Here is a 17,836-nt window from a genome sequence, read left to right as displayed (position 1 = left end):
AACCCGCCCCTGGCCGCGGTTCTCTCCAATCAACAGCCTGTCCTCCCGATGCCTGCAGGAGTTCTCCCCGCCGATTCGTCAACCGTCCGGTCTGTCAGAGTGTGCCTCTCGTGCAGAATGCCTGGGGCACGTGACTGTGACAGCATGAGTTGACGCATGCGCGCCATCCTCAGAGTTGCTGGCGGCGGCGGCGGTGGCGGTGGCGGTGGCGGCGGCGCTTTTGCTAGCGACAGGCTAGCCTAGAGCGCCCTGGCGTTTCTCACCTGCGCAACACTTTCGGGTTTTGAGCTGGCTGCATTTATCATACTTCTTGCACACACTTAGGGATGTCAACGGTACGGTATTTGCTTTGTCGTCTGCCTCTGTGGTTGGGATCTACCCTAGTCCACTGGTGAGGAAACTGAGGCGCAGAAGAGAGGTTGAAGCCAAGGTCACACAGCCTTAGGAAGTGGTGGCGATGGGCCTCTCACCTTCTCTAGCTCCAGAGTTAACCAGTGTTTTCTAAGCGTCTCCCAGCCACAGCCTTCTGTGCTACCTTCTCAGCTCCTAGCTTCCCCTTTCCCCGGTTTATTTTGCATAGCGTTAAATCTGCATCGGGCACAAGGTCTCAGCACACAGTGGTTATTCCTCTTTGCCCCAGAGCATCCTTAAGTTCCTATGACAGTACCTTTTGCCCTTGGCTATTATGACCTGTCTCCAAGGCAAACTATTGAGTCCCATGAAGATGCCCATCCCTTGTTCTCCACAGTAGGCCTAGCCCAGGACTTGACTTCAAGGTTAAGATACCAAGGGCACCACAGCACCTGGTCCCACATGCCCTGACTAGTTAACTTTAGAACTTCGAGTTTTAGCTTCTGAGACTTGTTTGCCCTGTCTATAAAATGAGGGTGAACAAGAGGAAAACTCAATAAGCTCTTAAAATAAGCCAAGTACTCAGGTAAAGCCCCCTGTAGCCACTCGCAGGCTGCTGGGCCTGAAGCCTCTAACATTCAAGCTTTGATGGAGACACCATAATGAGTGTTTCTGGGAGAGATGGCTCAGAGGTTAAGAGCATTTGCTGTTCTGCCAGAGAACCCGAGTTCTGCCCTCCGGCTTCTACACCGGGCAGCCCACAGCAGCCTGTAACTCCATTTTCAGAGACCCAACACTCATCTCGACGCCATGGGCAGCAGCACACATACGACCTATTCAGACACATAAAAATGCTTAGAGTCTTCTTCCTGGGCAAGGCATGGTGGTAATACATACCTTCAATCTTGAGGGGCAGAGGAAAGCCAATCTCTGGGTTTGAGAATAGCCTGGTCTACATAGTGAGTTCCAGGCCAGCTAGAGCTGCATTGAGACCCTGTCTCTAAAATAAGACCACAGGAATGTCCTTCCAGAAGGTACTCATACTCTTCCCTCAGCCTAGGGCAATATAACTGGCCCCAGAATGGAGATTGTCCGATTCTCCCACAGATTTGACAAAAGGGGAAGATTGAGATAACTTGAAGATAATAGTCAAGTGTATTCAGATAGCAGGTACTCTTGGAGACAAACATGGTGCCAGTTTGGACATGGGGTCAGCATTGTAAACAGGAAAATCTGTTCTGCAGGCTGTTGCAAGGCCCCTGGCTATGTGCAACCTAGATTAGCACAGGAAGAGCCACGCAATACCGAGTCAGTGAACAGATATGAAGTCATGGAATCACCATCAGAAAGAGGCTTTCATCAATCCCTCCATGACTAGTTAAGCACAGATTCCCACATCTCTCCCACACTTAACTTCATGTGGAAATCCCAGATCCTTCCCAACAACCTCTACACAAAGTTGACAAGCTGCCCATAAGAGCTGGTGGGACCCTCAAAACCCAAAAACACTGAGCTGGAGAGGGAGAGCCCCAGAATCTACAATATATCTTAAAAGTAGAATAAAAGCTAGACATGATTGACACTCACTTGTAACCCTAGTGCTGGGAAAGGAAGACAGGCAGGTCCCAAGGCCTCAGTGGTCAGCCAGCCTGGCCTTGGCGAGTTTCAGGTCGGTGAGAGACCCCATCTCAAGGGTTAGGGAGGTGATACTTGAGGATGCATGTGCACTTACATATATGCACTAATGTGAAGCCAGCCATGACAGCCATGACTCAGGAGACTGAGGCAGGCATGCAAGTTCCAGGCCAGTCTAAACTTCAAAGGAAACCATGTCTTTAAGAATGTTGCCTGGCAAGGTGGTATATGCCTTTAATCCCAGCACTAGGTAGAGGCAGGCAGATCTCCGTGGGTTCAAGGCTGGCCTGGTCTACAAGTGAGTTCTGGGACATCCGAGATATATATATATATATATATATATATATATATATATAGAGAGAGAGAGAGAGAGAGAGACCCTGTCTCAATAAACATTGACAAATATTTTGCTGGGTGGTGGTGACACACACCTTTAATCCCAGCACTTGGGAGGCAGAGGCAGGTGGGTCTCCATGAGTTTGAGGCCAGCCTGTTTTACAAAGCAAGTTCTAGGACATCCAATACTTAACACAGAGAAACCCAGTCTCGAAAAACCAAAACAAACAAGAAACCCAAGACTTGCAGGGGATAGTGGCACACACCTTTAATCCCAGCACTAAGGAAGCAAAAGATGAATCTTATGAGTTTGAAACCAGCCTGGTCCACATAGAGAGTTCCAGACCAACTAGGCCTAGACAGTGAGACCCTGTCTCAAAAAAAAAAAACCAAAAAACAAACAAAAAAAAAACAAAAAACAAAAAACAAACCAGCAGCAGCAAATCTCTTAGTAGACAGACAACTGGAAGCCCATCAGTTACTAACAAAGAGCCTCTTCTGCAAAGTGTCAGTCTGCTCTCAGAGCATTAGACAATGCTTCTTCACTTCTTCACAGAGAAATAATCTCCTGTCCCATAGGGTGCCCACAAGGAGGTGGTACTTTTTCCAAGTAAGAACCAGGAAACAGATCTCAGAGCTTCTCCCACACAAAGATTACAAAAAGGTGGGTAGTGTTCTGTCTGTAATCTTTATTACTAAATCGACTTGGAAATGCAGGCTATGATGATGTCAAAAGAGGGTTCCACACATAGTGAGCCAGCTGCTTGGCCTCAGAGCCAACGCCGGGCTCCGGTGCGAGTGTTGAACAGGTAATCTCTCCCTGTGCCTGAGCTCAGATGTGCAGGAGAGAGGAGGGGAGAAGGGACTATTGACCTAAGCAGGGTCCTCACCCCTTCCCCAGGGATCCAACTCATCTCCTCCTTTCCCTTTCAGCAAAGAACCCTGAGGTTCCAATCAAATGAACAAAAAGCCAATGGATACCAGTTCCCCTACAGCAGCTAACGGCAGATTACTCTGCTACAATTTTACTAGTGAAACTGGAAGATCTAGGGAGCTTTCCCCTTACCACCATCTCCCTCCCACTGTGATCTGGGACAAGACCAGGTCTGAGGGGTCATCTGGGCACCATTGGTTCTTGATGGAAGATGGCTGAAGGTGAGGGGGTGATAGAGGGTGAGTGGGGGTAAGAGAAGAGCTCAGTCTGTGAAAATGTAGATGATGGATGCTTAGTGGTGGCAGTAAAAAAAGAGATGGGTAAAGGAAAGAGAAGATTCTGGGAAAGGGTGAGGGCCCAAGCAGAGAATAATTATCAAAAGAGACTTACAGACATCGTGGGCTCTGCCATCAAAATGCTGCTGAAAAGAATAAAATGGCACAGTGAGTTGAACCTTGCCCACAGGGAGCAGATGGAAGGGCTTTGTGCCCACCTGCCTCTGCTATCTTGGTGGTGGTGTGGGCCACCACACGGGGATAGCCATTCACAGGCAGGAAGGCAGGCTTTACAAGAATAGGGAGTACTCCTAGAGCAGCCTCAGTGCCCTCAATTTGGGATATGAGCTGGCATAGCAGACTCATGGAAGTTCTGGGTACCTGGGACATCTCCATTCTTGGTGTCTCCTTGAGCCTCTCAATGGATCCTTCATTTCCCTGGATGCTGTAGCAAATCGGAGTAGAAGTACAAGATAAGAGTCTGGGCCCCAGCCTAAGTTTAGGAGATGGGTTCCCAAGACATAAGGTAAGCAAAGGAGACTGACCTGTTTAGCAACAGAGCTCTGGCTGGTTTGTTAGGTGCCTGTAATGACTGGGCAAACCTAAAATGCCAGAAGGAAGAAGCAGTGAAAGTAGAGGCCTGTTAATACTAAGGAGTAGTGTTATCATGTCATTTTATGTTAGGAACAGCCAGTGCCTGTGTGAGATGTCCACACTGTTATCTGCCCTACCCCTAGACTCAGAGGATTCAATTTACAGAAGCAGGGCAGATATCAGGAAGAAAACAGATGTTGGGAATGGGTAAATTTCAAGCTCTGAGCTATCTATCCATCCAACTCCAAAACTGGACTCCACCAATGATGGAGACCACTTCCAGTGTCTCATTCTTAATACTTCTGGAGAGACAGCAGCAGCCCCCTCAATCTGTTTGTCCACCAGTGTTAGCAGTGTCATCAAATATCGAGCAAAACTACCAATTCCAGCCAGTATCTCTATGTAGGCTGGGAAGTGAGAGCGCAGAGATAAAACATACCTCCTTAGAACCCTGCTGAGGAGCCAGCCCAGAGCCAGGAGGAAAGCTGCACCAGTCGTCGTCAGCACTACCACAAACCAAGGCTCTGGCTTCCAGAAAGTCTCTACGTCTGTCACAATCAGGGGTGTCATTGTTGAGGACACCTAAAAAGAGGGCCACAGACTTGCCACTGCCATGACAGTCCAGCTTTCAAATCCTCTATGAAGAGGGCACCTCATACCCCAGATTTACTTTTTGCACCTAGCAGTTTTCTCCAAAATGTTTTCTCTCATAATTCCATCTAAAAAGCCAGGTGTCTTCACCCTTCAAGATCCTCTCTCCCAACCCCCAAGAGCCTGAGAACCCCCTCACTGTGCTTCTGTGGGTGCTGGTGGCCACAGTGCTGGCCCTCCAAGGAACTAGATGCACAATGATGGTGGCCGTGGTGCTGAGGTGGGGGACGGAAGGGCCCACATCAGCAACATGGACCAATAGCTCATAGGTGCAGGGCTGCTCTGGCCATGGAGGCCCCAGTACAGTGTCATTGTACATCAGGACGCTCCCTTGCAGTCTAAATTGGCTCCGGCTATTCCCTGAAAGCAGAGTGGTAGGAGAAGGTGTTACACTACGTTAGCCTGCCCCTCACCAACAGGTTGGTAGCCCCCCCCCCCATAGTCACACCTCCTACGATGCTGTAGGAGAACGCTGAGCGCTGTGGCTCCTCAGGGATCCAGCATGACACCTTGGTCACCTCCATGCTACGACCCAAGGGAGTGTAGATGGTGAGTTCCTGAAATGGAGGCTCACACTCGGGGGCATGGTCATTCACATCCTGGAGAAAGGCCACCACATTAGGAGTGACTACAGCCAATTCCTCAAACTCCCGGGCTAGCCCCTCAGCCTCCTTTGAAAACACTGAACCTAAGTGGCAAGCAACAGGTGGTAAGTTTTCCACAGTGAGCCCCTCCCTGGACCAGCCCACATGAGACATCGCTGGGCAGTGATGGCGCACGCCTTTAATCCCAGCACTCAGGGAGGCAGAGGCAGGTGGATCTCTGAGTTTGAGACCAGCCTGATCTATAAAGTGAGTTCCAGGCAGTCAGGATGCAGAGAAACCCTGTCTCAAAAAAATGAAAAAATGAGAGAGAGAGAGAGAGAGAGAGAGAGAGAGAGAGGCATGGAAATGCAAGCAAAAGGCCAGAGGGAAGTTAGTCTTCCCCAGACTTGGAGGTCAATTACCTCAACCTCAATGGTTACAGTACATGAACCTGAGCGATGGTGGTTGAGGTTCCAGTCTTGGCTGTGATCAATCAGCAGAACAGTGATCCTGTACAATCTTTGCTGCTCATAGTCCAAAGGTCCCAGGAGATGAAGCTCTCCTAGAAGAGATGGTCCCAGCCTTAACCTGCAGAGCCAACTCTGGCCCCTTCCCTCCCCTCCCAGCCCTGGGGTTTAAGTACCACTGAGACGATCCACAGCAAAGGTGGAGGGTCCACCAGAGATGTAGTACTCAAGGCTGTTATGAGGGTAATCCATATCCGTGCCCACTATGGAGCCCAGCAGAGTGAGGGGCCCTGCGTCCTCCCGAACTCGGAACGTACGTGGGACACAGGCTGGGGAGAACTCATTGACGGGTGTTACCATCACCAGTACCGGAACCTCAGCTGGGGACCATTTGGCAGTTAAGGAGCTGGCCTGAGGTACCCAGGCCTGCCCTAGGGTTCTTTTGGGGGAGGGGGATAGGTTTCAAGACAGGGTTTCTCTGTGGCTTAGGAGCCTGTCCTGGAACTAGCTCTGTAGACCAGGTTGGTCTCGAACTCAGAGATTCTCCTGCCTCTGCCTCCCGAGTGCTGGGACTACAGGTGTGCGCCACCACCACCCAGAGTGGTGGTGGGGGGGTCTTGAGAGACACCCTAGGGATCTTAAACTGAGACAACCCTGATGTAGTTTTTGAGGGAAGAAAGCTGTCTACGTCTGGGGGATAGAAAGGCGTGGACAAAATAGCCCTGTCCTGAATGTTCAAGCCTAAGTATGGTCACTCACTGGTCATCTGGGGCTGACCATTATCGAACACCATGATGGAAGCTGCATGCTGGAAGCAAGCCCCAGGAGTGTCACAGTCCAGTGTGGTATTCACCTGGCCAAGGGGACCAGAGAGTTAGATGAACCCAGGATCTGGAAGAACTTGAGTCACAGTACCTCAAGCCAGGGTATCCACGCATAGCCTACCTTGACCTAGTTTTCCAGACTCAGGCTGTCTTCACAAACATACTCCATCCCACCTCCATGGTCTCAATGCCAACCAACCTTGGTCCACCCACCTTGTCTGCATGGGAATCTAGGAGTGGGTGTTGGGCACCTCAAGGACTCTGTCACGAAGACGGAGGCTGGCAGAGTCGGGAGGGTTGTGGAACTGCACCTGGTAGTTGAGGGGCGCGCTGGTAGAGTCTGGGTCAACACAAGTGAGCGAGTTCAACACAGTGCCCACAGGTGCAGTCTCTGGGATTTGAGTCCTGGGAGTGGAGGGCGGGAGGCAAGACAGGAGTCTGGACCAATGGTGAGCCAAGTAATCTCACCCCAACCAACCCTGTCATGGCTTCCGGGTACTCACACCAGTAGCGCTGGATGGCAGCGTGGGGGCCACTGGTTGACCGCCCGCACGTTAACCGTGAGATCGAACTCGGCACTGGCCCAAGGCCGGAGCTTCTCAAAGGCCCTCACCTGAAGTTTCATGACTCCAGCGCCCTGAGCGCGAGCCAAATCCAGGGGCATGGTGGTCCGCACTACCCCGTCAGCTGGAAGGGATAAGAAACAAAGCTCCTCCCTGCCCCAGCTCAGTCCAGCTCTCCACCAACTGCCCCAGGGCGAGTTCTGATCATTCCCGCCTCTTTCTTTAAGGTCGGGGCTCTCAACACCAACCTTTCTGATAGGAGTTACCTCTGTGTCCCACCCTTTCCCAGCTACAGACATCCCCAGTACCCACCTGCCTCCTCCCCTCACCTTGTCCAATGGAGTAGAATGGGCTGGGCCGTGGGGAAATGATTTCATAGAGTAAGTTGAATCCCTTAGCCTCGACCTGAATCACCTTGCTCCCAGGGACCAGATCCTCTGAGATGGTGATACTCTGTGTCTTCTGTCTGAACCAAAAGTGAACCTAGCTCCTGCCTGCTCCTGCTCACTCCAGCAGGGTCCCCAGGTGCCTCCCTCCCTAGGGCTCTCCTCCTATAGGAGCTTGAATGTTCCAGCTGCCCTGCAGCCTACCCCAGCTGTTTCCCTGGGGATAGATGCAGACTCCTCCACTGTTCCCAGGGTAGGGGAGCCTTACGGGAAGGAGACTTGGCTGGAGGGTGCAGGCAAAACCTTCACTGTCAGCATCCCTTTGCAGCGTTGGCCTTTTCCCGAGGACACTAAAATCTGCAGCTGGAAGGTCTGTCAAATGCATGTATGTCAGGAAGAAAACCATGTTATGTGTCCACTGCTATTTCCATTCCTAGTCCTCAAGACCTCCACAAAGAACCCTATGACTTATGCTGCTGACAAGTACCCCTTTGAGTCCTTATAATTCTGGGCCACTAATTCTTTTGAGTCAAAGTGTGAATTAGGTTTTAGTTGCTAAGAGCCAGTTACTAAGAGGTGGAAGTGTGTGTGTTTTTGTGGTGCTGTGGATGGAACCCAGGGAATTGCAGAAATGACAATTTTAAAGAGGGAACTTCCTTCTCAATAGCCACTTTACCCAAAGTTTTCTCTCCAAGTTTGATTGCCATAAACACTGCATATATGTTAGAGGACCTGTGAGATCCCAGAGCTACAGGCCTGTCTTCTTTCTGGACTTCCATATCTCAGTATAGAACAAAGCCAAACTGAGAGGACAGTCACCATGAGGGCAGCAAGTGGTCTGAGACAAACATGTTAGTCAAGGTAGCCAAGAACAAAATTTTTCAGAATATGGTGGTCCTAATCGATCCACAGTTATCCCCAGGTCCGAAGCCATGCTTACCTTTGGAGCCTGACCTTTGAGGCCCTGGGATGGTGCCCGCAGAAATCCCTGCTCATCAATGGAGAAAGGCCCGGGGAAGAATGGAGGGTCTTGGGCACTGGTTATGTTCATCTAACAGAATAGAGATATATTAGTAGTCCTCTCCAGTCCCCAGTGCCCCAAGTACTCCCTGTCAACATCCTTCAATAAGCCAGCAGGCTACGGCTTATCTCTGACAGTTCTGAATCCTGCCATTGATTACCCCAGTATCTTCCACTGTTATCCCTGGCTCTGATCCTCGGTACTTTCTGCTAAAACAAATACCCTTCAGGATTTTTTAAAAATTCTTTTAGACAGGATCTCTCTACGTAACCTTGGCTGTCTCAAACACAAACACAAAAACCTTGTGAGTTATTTGCCAGGCTTTTTCTTCTGGGTCACCAACCAGCTCCCAAATCATGACACAGAGACTTAAAAGCCTTGAATGCTTAGCCTAGCTTAGACACAGTTCTGGCTAGCTCTTTCTTTTAACTTAAATTGACCTGTTTCTCTTTATCTGCCTTTTGTCCTGGGGCTTATCACCTTCCTTCCTTCTGTATGACTTGCTTTCATGGCTTCTCTATGGCTAACTGGCTGGTGTGTGCCTGGCTTCTTGCTCCGGGAGTGTCCCGTATTCTCTCTTCCCACTTTTCTTGCTCTTCCCTCCTCTCTTGAACTTAGAGTTCTCCTCCTATTAATTCTATCTCCCTGCCAGCCCCACCTGTCCTTTTTCCTGCTTAGCTCTTGGCCATTCAGCTCTGTATTAAATAAAGCACTTCAGGTGCCTTAGGCAGGCAAGATGGAACAGATACAACACATCTTTACACAATTAATCACACATACTTACATCATTAAACAAATCAGCAAAAAACAAAATTAATTCACCTTTACACCGTTAAAGTAATATTCTACAGCATAAACAAATGTAATACATCTTTATCTAGCTAAAATATTTCACAGCAGAGTTGACTCAGGCCTTGCTGCCAAGTGTGGACAGCCTGAGTTTAGCCCTGGGAACCCACATGGTGGAAGAAGAGAACCAACACCCAGAAGTTGTCCTCTAAACTCCACAAACATGCTACAGCATGTGTATGTTCATGCATACCGGAGTGCATCCACTCACAATAAAAAATGGGGAAAACCCACAGTTCTTACAAAAGTGATAAAAAAAAAAATGGTCGTGGAGAACTCAGAACACATAGAACTCAGAAGACTGGTCCCTGTGGGAAACTGCCCTCATTGATGGGAGGGTAGGCAGCTCTTACTGGCCCTCTCCAAGAACATGCATCAATGCAGAGGTTCAACTGTCTACTTCGGGGTTTTGAAGGCTATGCCTAGCCTGGAAGGAACTGTGACTTTTCTCCCTGTGGCCTGCTCCCACATCCTGTCACTCCCTGCCCTGTGTTCTGAGCTTACCTGGGCTCTCTGGACTCCTAGGCCTGGCAGCAACAGAGTGTACAACAGGGCCCCAGGGGTGACTGTCTCTGGCACATAGATGAATTCCCCAGCTGTCCAGAGAAGGAGTCAGGGAGGCTCTGTTCAGGCCTTGCCTTTCCTCTTCCAACCTGCCACCCCCAGCCTCACCTGGGCTGGCAAATGGACCAGCACACCGGATACGACCAGGGTCCCGCTGCACATGAACAAAGAGTGGTCCCTCTAGCACAAAGTTGCCACATTTGTACTGCAGCTGAAGCTCATAGCGGTTTACTGCAAGGGCATCCAGCCTAGCAGAGCTACTCAAGGTCACCTGTGGTGGGGTGGCAACAACATGCAGGACCTAAGCTTTCTGTCTCTGTGCGCTACTTCTGGCTTTGATCCCCACAATCCCTAGTTGTTGTACCCATGACCTTACCTTTCCCAGGTAGATTCCCTTATCCTGCCTGTGCAGGCTGGGGTTGTTGAAGAAGCTGGTAGGTGGTCTCACACTAAGTAACTCCAGGGTGGGCATGTAGGAGGAGCAGTTGAAGGAGAAAGGCTGAAGGATGGTGCCAGGGCCTTGGCTTTCAGAGATATCTATGGACCAAGGCAGGCTGTGGAGGACTAGGAGAAAGCCATATATAGAAATATAACAATACCTTTTTTTTCTGACCACATCTGGAGGCCAAGCAGCTAAAGTCCTTCCTGCCTCCCACAGCTGACATTTTAAAGGTAGAGAGATCATGGTTGAAGAAACAGCCAAGATAAGGAATAAGGGCCAGAGGTCCCTCGGCCTCTGCCTCCACATTAGCTTAGCTAAAGGTCAGAAATTCACTGGAAAACTGGAGTCCCCCCCGCCCACCTGCTCCTCACCAGAGATAAATAAAGCAAAAAGAAGTGCCAGGAGCCTGAGCAGCACCATGGTAGCCTGAGGAGATGGCAGAGGGAGCTGTTTGTTAGGCTAACTCTGTTGCCAGGCTAGTTGCTTAAACATAGCTTAACATAACTGTTAGATAGGCTTCCCAGACTCCAGCTCCTCCCACCCGCAGACAGAACTTTGGACCCCGGCAGGCTCCAGGAGGGGCTGGAAAATCCCATCTTCAGCTATTTCCAGTGAATTCTTCCATTCATTACCCCTACCCTGAGGGGATACAAGGGGAGGAGGCTCAAGCTACAGATGGTGAAATTGGTCACATTGTCCTTGGAGACAGAGCAAGTACAGTGCCCAGGAAAATTAGCCCCAAGACAAGCCACCCCACAGAGTCTGCATTCTAGCTGCCTCTTCCCATCATTAGAACACTATCTACCTATAAAATCTAAGCCCAGCCACCAAGAAAATCTCTCAAAAGTTGTCTACATTCAACATAAAGAATCCTTTGTAGATGAAATAGAAGTAACCGCCAGGAGCTGGGCAGTGGTGGTGCACACCTTTAGTCCCAGCACCAGGGAGGCAGAGGCAGGTGGATCTCTGTGAGTTTCAGGACAGCCATGGCTACACAGAGAAACACTGTCTTAAGGGACATGGGGTGTGTGGGGGGTGAAGTAATGTTACTTGTGGGAATATCAACTGGAGGGGACAAAGGACTGCTTCTGAGAGGGACTGAAGCTGTGCAATGTATTAATCTGGGAAGCAACTGCACAAACCTATGCAGACTAACATTTACTGAGTCAGCATCTTTGAGATTTGTCGGTTTATTATATTTTTTCATTATAAAAAAATCTTTTTGAGACAAGGTCTCTCTATGTAGTCCAGGGTGTCCTCAAATTCGTTATCTTCCTGCCCGCCCACCTCTCATGCCATAATTACAGGTCTATACCAACATACATTTATCATTTTTTTTAACTTTTCTTCACTTGCTTCCTATAGCCCTTTATCGCTCTTTTTTCTATCCACATGAGTTTGGCTCATCCCTCTCCCACAAAACTGCCCTTGGCAGGGTTCTTAATCACCAGTGGTTTTCTTTTGCCAACTTAATTTTTTTAACATCTAATTAGTTTTATTTTTTATGTGAATGTTTTGCCTGCATATAGTGTGTGTATTATATGCATGCCCTGGGTCAACAGAGGCCAGAAGAGGATGTCAGAAACTCTGGAATCGTAGTTACAGATGGTTTTGAAGCTCTATATGGTTTCTGAGACTCAAACCCAGGTCCTCTAAAAGAGCCATAAATGTTCTTAAGGACTGAGCTATCTCTCTGGTCTTGTTATTCTGTTAATTTTAATTATTATTTGTGTATGTGTGAGCTGTGTGCTGTGTGTATGTGAATGTGTGTGATGTGTGTGGTGTGTGTGAGTGTGTATGTGGTGTGCATATGTGGGTACATGCCATCGCATTGTGTGGAGGTCAGAGGACAGCTTTCAGGAGTCAGCTCTCTCTTACTGTGGGATCCAGGGATTGAAATTCAGGGTCTTAGGTTTTTTTATCCTATAAGTCAGCCCTATTTTGAGACAGGGCTTCATTATGTTGTCCAGACTGCTCCTGCCTCTGCCTCCCAAGTAGCTGAGACTACAGGCACACTCTCAAGCCAGAAGTGTGTTCTTTCGTGTATAAGTGCAGGTCAGTGTTTGGATTGGCACACATGTAGAGGCTAGGTAGGGGTCAGTCTCAGGTATCATTGCTCAGGAGCTGTTCACCTTGCTTTGTGTTGTTGCTTGATACAGGATCTCTCACTGGCCAGGAGATCATCAACTAGACTAGGCTAGTCTGCCAAGAAGCCTCAGCAACCAGCTCTCTGCTGCTCACATGGGGGTGACAAACCCTTGCTGCCACACTTGGCTTTTTCATACGGGTTCTGAGTAGCCTCAAGGCTTTATCCTTGTTTGGCAAGCGCTTCACTGTCTGAACTGTTGCCCACCTCCAGACATCTGTCCTTTGCCCTCACTCCTCGGGCTCTAAAATCCCCATGCTCTTTCAGGCTCATCTTACTTCTCTATTCTTGTCTGGCTTTTTTGCAGCTTCTGCATCCTTCCTTCCCCAGTCTAGCAAAATGCTTTAAGGCATGAGAACTGCTCACTGCTCCCTCCTTTATACTCATTACCTCCACCTCCTGCAAGGCTGTGACCTGGTTTTACCTCCCAGTCCAACCCTCCAGTGCTTATCTCTCGTAGACTCCACAACCATACCCCTAGCAGCTGAGCCTGTATCTCCTCAAGGCTCACATGTCCCCAATGATCATTTCCTTTTCTCCTAGTCTTTCAGACTTTTTTTTGAAGATTTATTTTATTTAGTTTTCAAGACAAGTTGTATCAGGCTTTTTCTTTGGGGTCACCAACCAGCTCCCAAATCATGACATGGTCTTGTTATTAATTATGAATGCTTGGTCTTAGCTCCTATTTTAATGTTTCTCTTTATCTATGTTTTGCCTTGGGGCTTTTTACCTTTGTTTCTGTCTGTATATCTACTCTGTGTGCAGCTGTCTGGCAGTTGCCTGGCAACTGGCCCCAGGCATATCCCTCTCTTTTTCCCTCCTTTTCTTTTTCCAGCTTGGATTTCTTTTCTTACTTAATCTCTCTGCCACCCAGCCCATCCTATCTCTCTCCTGCCTAGCTATTGGCCATTCAGTTTTTTATTAGACCAATCAGGTGCCTTAGGCAGGCAAGATGAAACAAATGTAACACATCTTTGCTTCATTAACAAAGGCAGTGGAAACAAATGGAACGCACCTTAACACTGAGGAGCAATATTCTGCAGCATAAACATATGGAACGCATCTTTACCTAGTTAAAGTAATATTCCATAACAAATTTCTTTTTTCTTTTTTAAAAACTTATTTATTTTTAAGGCACATATGTGTGTTTTACCTGCTTGTATGTCTGTGAAGCATGTGCATGCAATGCCTGTGGAATCCAGAAGAAGGCATCAGATCCCCTGGTACTAGAGTTATGGATAGTTGTGAGCTGCCATGTGGGTGCTGGGAATTGAACCAGGGTCCTATGGAAGAGCAACCAGCACTCTTAACAACTGAGCTATCTCAAGCCCTGGCTGTCCTGAAACATTATATAGACCAACTCTACTGGATGTTTTTAAATGGCAGGTTCATCCAGACAGCTGCTCAGGATGGAAATTTGGAATCCATGCTTTATGTTCTTTCCCTACCTGCATCTATACATCAGTCAGACTAGATTTTAGCTCCAAAACATACTTTAGAACAGTGGTTCTCAACATAGTGGTCATGACCCTGTTGGATGACTCATATCATATTTATATTATGACTCATAACAGTAACAAAATTACAGTTAAGGCAGATGCCTTTAAATCCCAGCACTTGGGAGGCAGAGGCAGGCAGATCCTGGAGTTTGAGTCCAGCCTGGTCTACAGAGTGAGCTCTAGGACAGCCAGGGGTACACAGAGAAACTCTGTCTCAAAAAACAAAACAAACCAGTCAGTAGTGGCACATACCTTTAATTTCAACATTCAGGAGGCAGAGGCAGGCAGATCTCTGTGAGATCCAGACCAATCTGGTCTACAGAGTGGGTTCCAAGACAGGTTCCTAACCTACAGAGAACCCTGTCTTGAAAGGCCAAAACCACCCCCCCCAAAAAAAGGAACCACTGCTCTAGAATGACATTTCTGTTTGCTCTCTGGGCCCAGAACTAGGTTTCCATACACAGTCTTACCTGGGATAAAGGATAGAGCCTCCACACTGATTCTAGAGTCATTCTCCCAAAACAACTGTATGGGGCAGGAACCAGCACTGGTCATTCTCTGAAAAAGTCCCATGCTTCTTCTTATGGCACCAAAAATAAAACCCAGAGTTCCCTCTAAGGGTGCTGGAAGCTTGGTTTTGATGACTTTTCCCCCTTAATCCACAGAGTCCTGCCCCATCATCACACATCTGTGTCTTCCATAGTTTGGTCTGCCTAGCTCCTGTCCCTCGGTGTCCTTTACTTTGACAGACCCTTTCGTTTAAAATGTCCCTCCTCGGCAGAGGCAGGCAGATCTCTGTGAGTTCCAGACCAGCCTGGTCTACAAGAGCTAGTTCCAGGATAGCCTTCAAAGCTACAGAGAAACCCTGCCTCGAAAAGAAAACAACAACAAAAAAAGTCCCTCCTCAGGGAGGGAAAGGGACCTGGGATTGACATGTAAAATAATTTTCTTTCTAATTAAAAGAAAAAAAAAAGGAAGTGTCCCTCCTCATTGGACTTAAATGAACTGAATCCAGTTGCATATCAATGTCAGCCACGTCTCTGTTGTTTTGCTTTTTTGAGACAGATTTCTCTGTGTAACAGTCCCGACTGACCTGGAACTCACTTTGTAGACCAGGCTGACCACAGAGATCTACCTGCCTCTGCCTTCAGAGTGCTGGGATTAAAGGCGTGCACCACCACAGCCCCACTCAGCAACGTCTTTTAAAGAGTCCTATCCCTCAACTGAACTTATTGCCCTCATTGTCTTATATTTTCCTGCCTGCTGGGTAGGTCCAGGCTGTCTCGGAATCTACCTTTGTTTATGGAATGGCCTCAGGGGAGAGGCTCTAAATATTCTGGCCAAAGAGCAGTTTTTCTTTTCCATTCCTGCACCCAATTTATGAGCTGATGGTGCTGGGGTGTGGGGATGTAGGCCATGGCCCAGCGGTCCCCACTAGAGGGCGGTCCAGCCCACCTCGGCTCAGACCAGGCTAGAGGGATGCCGAAAGGGATCCTTTCCCTCCCTGCCAGCTTTAAGGCTCTACGCAGAGTAGTCAAGAGGCCGGATCTCAGTCTTATCATTTTCGGGGATTGTCAAGGCCAGCCTTGACAGACCCCGAGTGGCCACAATATCGTCAGATCACACGTGGGCGTCGCATCGGGGTCCCCAGTACTAGAGACCGCTATGTCACCAGGGAACACTGGACGAGCGCGCGGGGCGGGAGGAGGTCGGTCAGCTAGACCTCCTGAGACATCAGGGGGTCCGGAGACGCAGTCCTGTCTCCCGAGGTGCTACAGTCCCACTCCTCAGCCGTGCGGGGCTGGAGGGCGGGGCTGAAGGGGGTAGGGCATCCCCAGCCCGCCCCGCCTCCATTGGCTGGGGCGCCGGGGGCGGGGCGGGGCGCGGCTGCCAGATGTTGGGGCGGCAGCGGCGGGAGCTCCCGAGTGCGAGGAGCCTGGGAGTAAGGCAAGGGTGAGGACGCCGCTGGCGGGCCGACCCGGCCCACTCGGCGCGGCTCTTGCGGGTGATCGCAGAGGATACCGCACCAGCACCAACATGCACAGCGCTCGCCTTGACAGCTTCCTGAGCCAGCTCCGCTGGGAACTGGTGAGGCTTTGGAGTGGGTGTGGTTGTGAGGATGTGTGTTGTGTGTGTGCGTGGCTGCCGCCTGGCTGGGACAGCAAACGGGTACGGAGTGGGCTCCGGGTGCCCATCCGAGTCAGGATGGGGGCAGGGCAGCGCGGTGCAGATGGCCCAGATGGCCCGCTTCGGGTTTCTGACGTTGGGAGCTGTTCTGGGCATCAGGTAACAGGCGCCCAGCTGGCCCTGCCGCCGGCGGCGGCGGCGGGAGAGAATGGTCTGGGAGAGAGGTTTCTGGGAGAGAGGACTGGCAGGGAGCACCAACGGCCTAAAGAAGTGCTGCGCTGCTGTGGACATCCCCTACCATAGGCTGGCCTATACCTCCTTCCTCTGCCCTGCCTGCCTGCCTGCCTGCCTGCCGGCCTGCCCGCCCTGGTGGCGCGTGCTGACTTGCCCGGCCCTGCGTGCTGCAGCCTGCAGGACTGCCACCAGCTCTGCGGATGGGAGCCACAGGAGCCTCGAGTGCCAGTGCCCCATGTGGGCCCTATGCTTACAGTTCGGCCTTGCTGCCCAGAGGCTTTTTAAGTCCTTTAGAACTCTCTGTATAGGGCTGGCCTGGTCAGACACTAAGGGGTGATAAGCAGTCCCTCTCCGACTTCTGCTCTCTCTTTCCTTCAGCTGTGTGGTCGGGACACAGGCTCGCCTCCAATGTCTGGCCCACTGCAACCCAAACCCAAAAGTGATCCAAGTGTACAGCCCAACCGCCAGTTCAGGGCTTCAGATGCTCTGGAAGAGGATTCTGTCTGCTGTGTGGAAGAGGAGGAGGAAGAGGAAGCCTTGGTAGCTGAAGACAAGGGTGTATCTTTGAGACATCCTAGGGAGCATGCCCTAGACTGGGACTCTGGCTTTTCAGAGGTGTCAGGCAGTACATGGCGAGAGGAGGAACTGTCTGTACCCCGGCGCCAAGCATCCTCAGAACGGCCACCTCATAGCCAGCGTTTCTCAGTCAGTGACCTCCCCCTGCGTAGCAGGGCAGCTGTAACTGGCATACCACCTGCCCACCGTCCTCGGCCCAAGTCCACTCCAGATGCTTGCCTGGAACATTGGCAGGGATTGGAAGCAGAGGACTGGACGGCAGCACTGTTGAACAGGGGCCGGAGTCGGCAGCCCCTGGTGCTAGGGGATAACTGTTTTGCTGATTTAGTTCACAATTGGATGGAGCTGCCTGAGGCAGCCAGTGAGGGGAGTGATGGTGGTGTACCCCGAGCCCGTGCTCGACCCCCTCAGTTCCTGCTAGGCCTCTCTGAACAGCTACGGCGTCGGCTGGCCAGGGCTCGTCGGGCAGCTATGGCAGGAAAGCGGCTGTCATGCCCACCTCGTTCAGAGCCTGACCTGCCTGCGGACATCTCACGATTTGCAGCCCTCATGAACTGTCGCAGCCGCCAACCCATCATCTACAGTGATGTCAGCCACCTCTGATCCTGCCCTCCATCCAGGGACAATAAAGGCCTTTTTCTAGATTGTTGGTTCCATACTCCTGAGGCTTCAGGAAGCATCCCCAGCCCTGTGGAACACAACCAAGGCAGGCCAATCTAGAGTCTTCCCTCTCCTTTCCAGGGTCCCAGCCTTGCCCATGTCACACACATGTGCCTGA

The 17,836-nt window shown here is 50.2% G+C and overlaps 2 protein-coding genes across 3 annotated transcripts; one reads left to right on the top strand and one right to left on the bottom strand.

Moving 5' to 3' along the window:
- The first annotated feature begins 190 nt into the window (after positions 1-190).
- Inka1 (inka box actin regulator 1) lies at positions 191-17,702 on the top strand. 2 transcript variants are annotated; one of them, XM_035443950.1, is made up of 3 exons: positions 191-335; positions 2,902-2,986; positions 16,861-17,702. In XM_035443950.1, the coding sequence occupies exon 3, from the start codon at positions 16,891-16,893 to the stop codon at positions 17,659-17,661; it is 771 nt and encodes a 256-aa protein (XP_035299841.1). In that variant the 5' UTR covers positions 191-335; positions 2,902-2,986; positions 16,861-16,890; the 3' UTR covers positions 17,662-17,702. The 2 variants fall into 2 exon arrangements, with proteins under 2 accessions (XP_035299841.1, XP_027270320.1); XM_027414519.2 differs by lacking the exons at positions 191-335; positions 2,902-2,986 and adding an exon at positions 16,006-16,209.
- Positions 2,992-16,160, bottom strand: Cdhr4 (cadherin related family member 4). The gene is made up of 19 exons (XM_035444238.1): positions 15,965-16,160; positions 10,411-10,652; positions 10,143-10,305; positions 9,975-10,066; positions 8,541-8,651; positions 7,869-7,972; positions 7,544-7,680; positions 7,155-7,338; positions 6,903-7,056; positions 6,587-6,680; positions 6,004-6,207; positions 5,783-5,922; positions 5,225-5,375; positions 4,916-5,136; positions 4,565-4,707; positions 4,077-4,133; positions 3,890-3,976; positions 3,647-3,675; positions 2,992-3,148 (listed from the first exon to the last, which is right to left on the bottom strand). The coding sequence occupies exons 1-19, from the start codon at positions 16,158-16,160 to the stop codon at positions 3,093-3,095; spliced, it is 2,565 nt and encodes an 854-aa protein (XP_035300129.1). The 3' UTR covers positions 2,992-3,092.
- Positions 17,703-17,836: the final 134 nt, after the last annotated feature.

The sequence above is a fragment of the Cricetulus griseus genome, chromosome 4 (assembly GCF_003668045.3).
Source record: "Cricetulus griseus strain 17A/GY chromosome 4, alternate assembly CriGri-PICRH-1.0, whole genome shotgun sequence".
In the NCBI taxonomy this organism is placed as follows: domain Eukaryota; kingdom Metazoa; phylum Chordata; class Mammalia; order Rodentia; family Cricetidae; genus Cricetulus; species Cricetulus griseus.
This window is presented reverse-complemented; position numbering and strand designations above follow the sequence as displayed.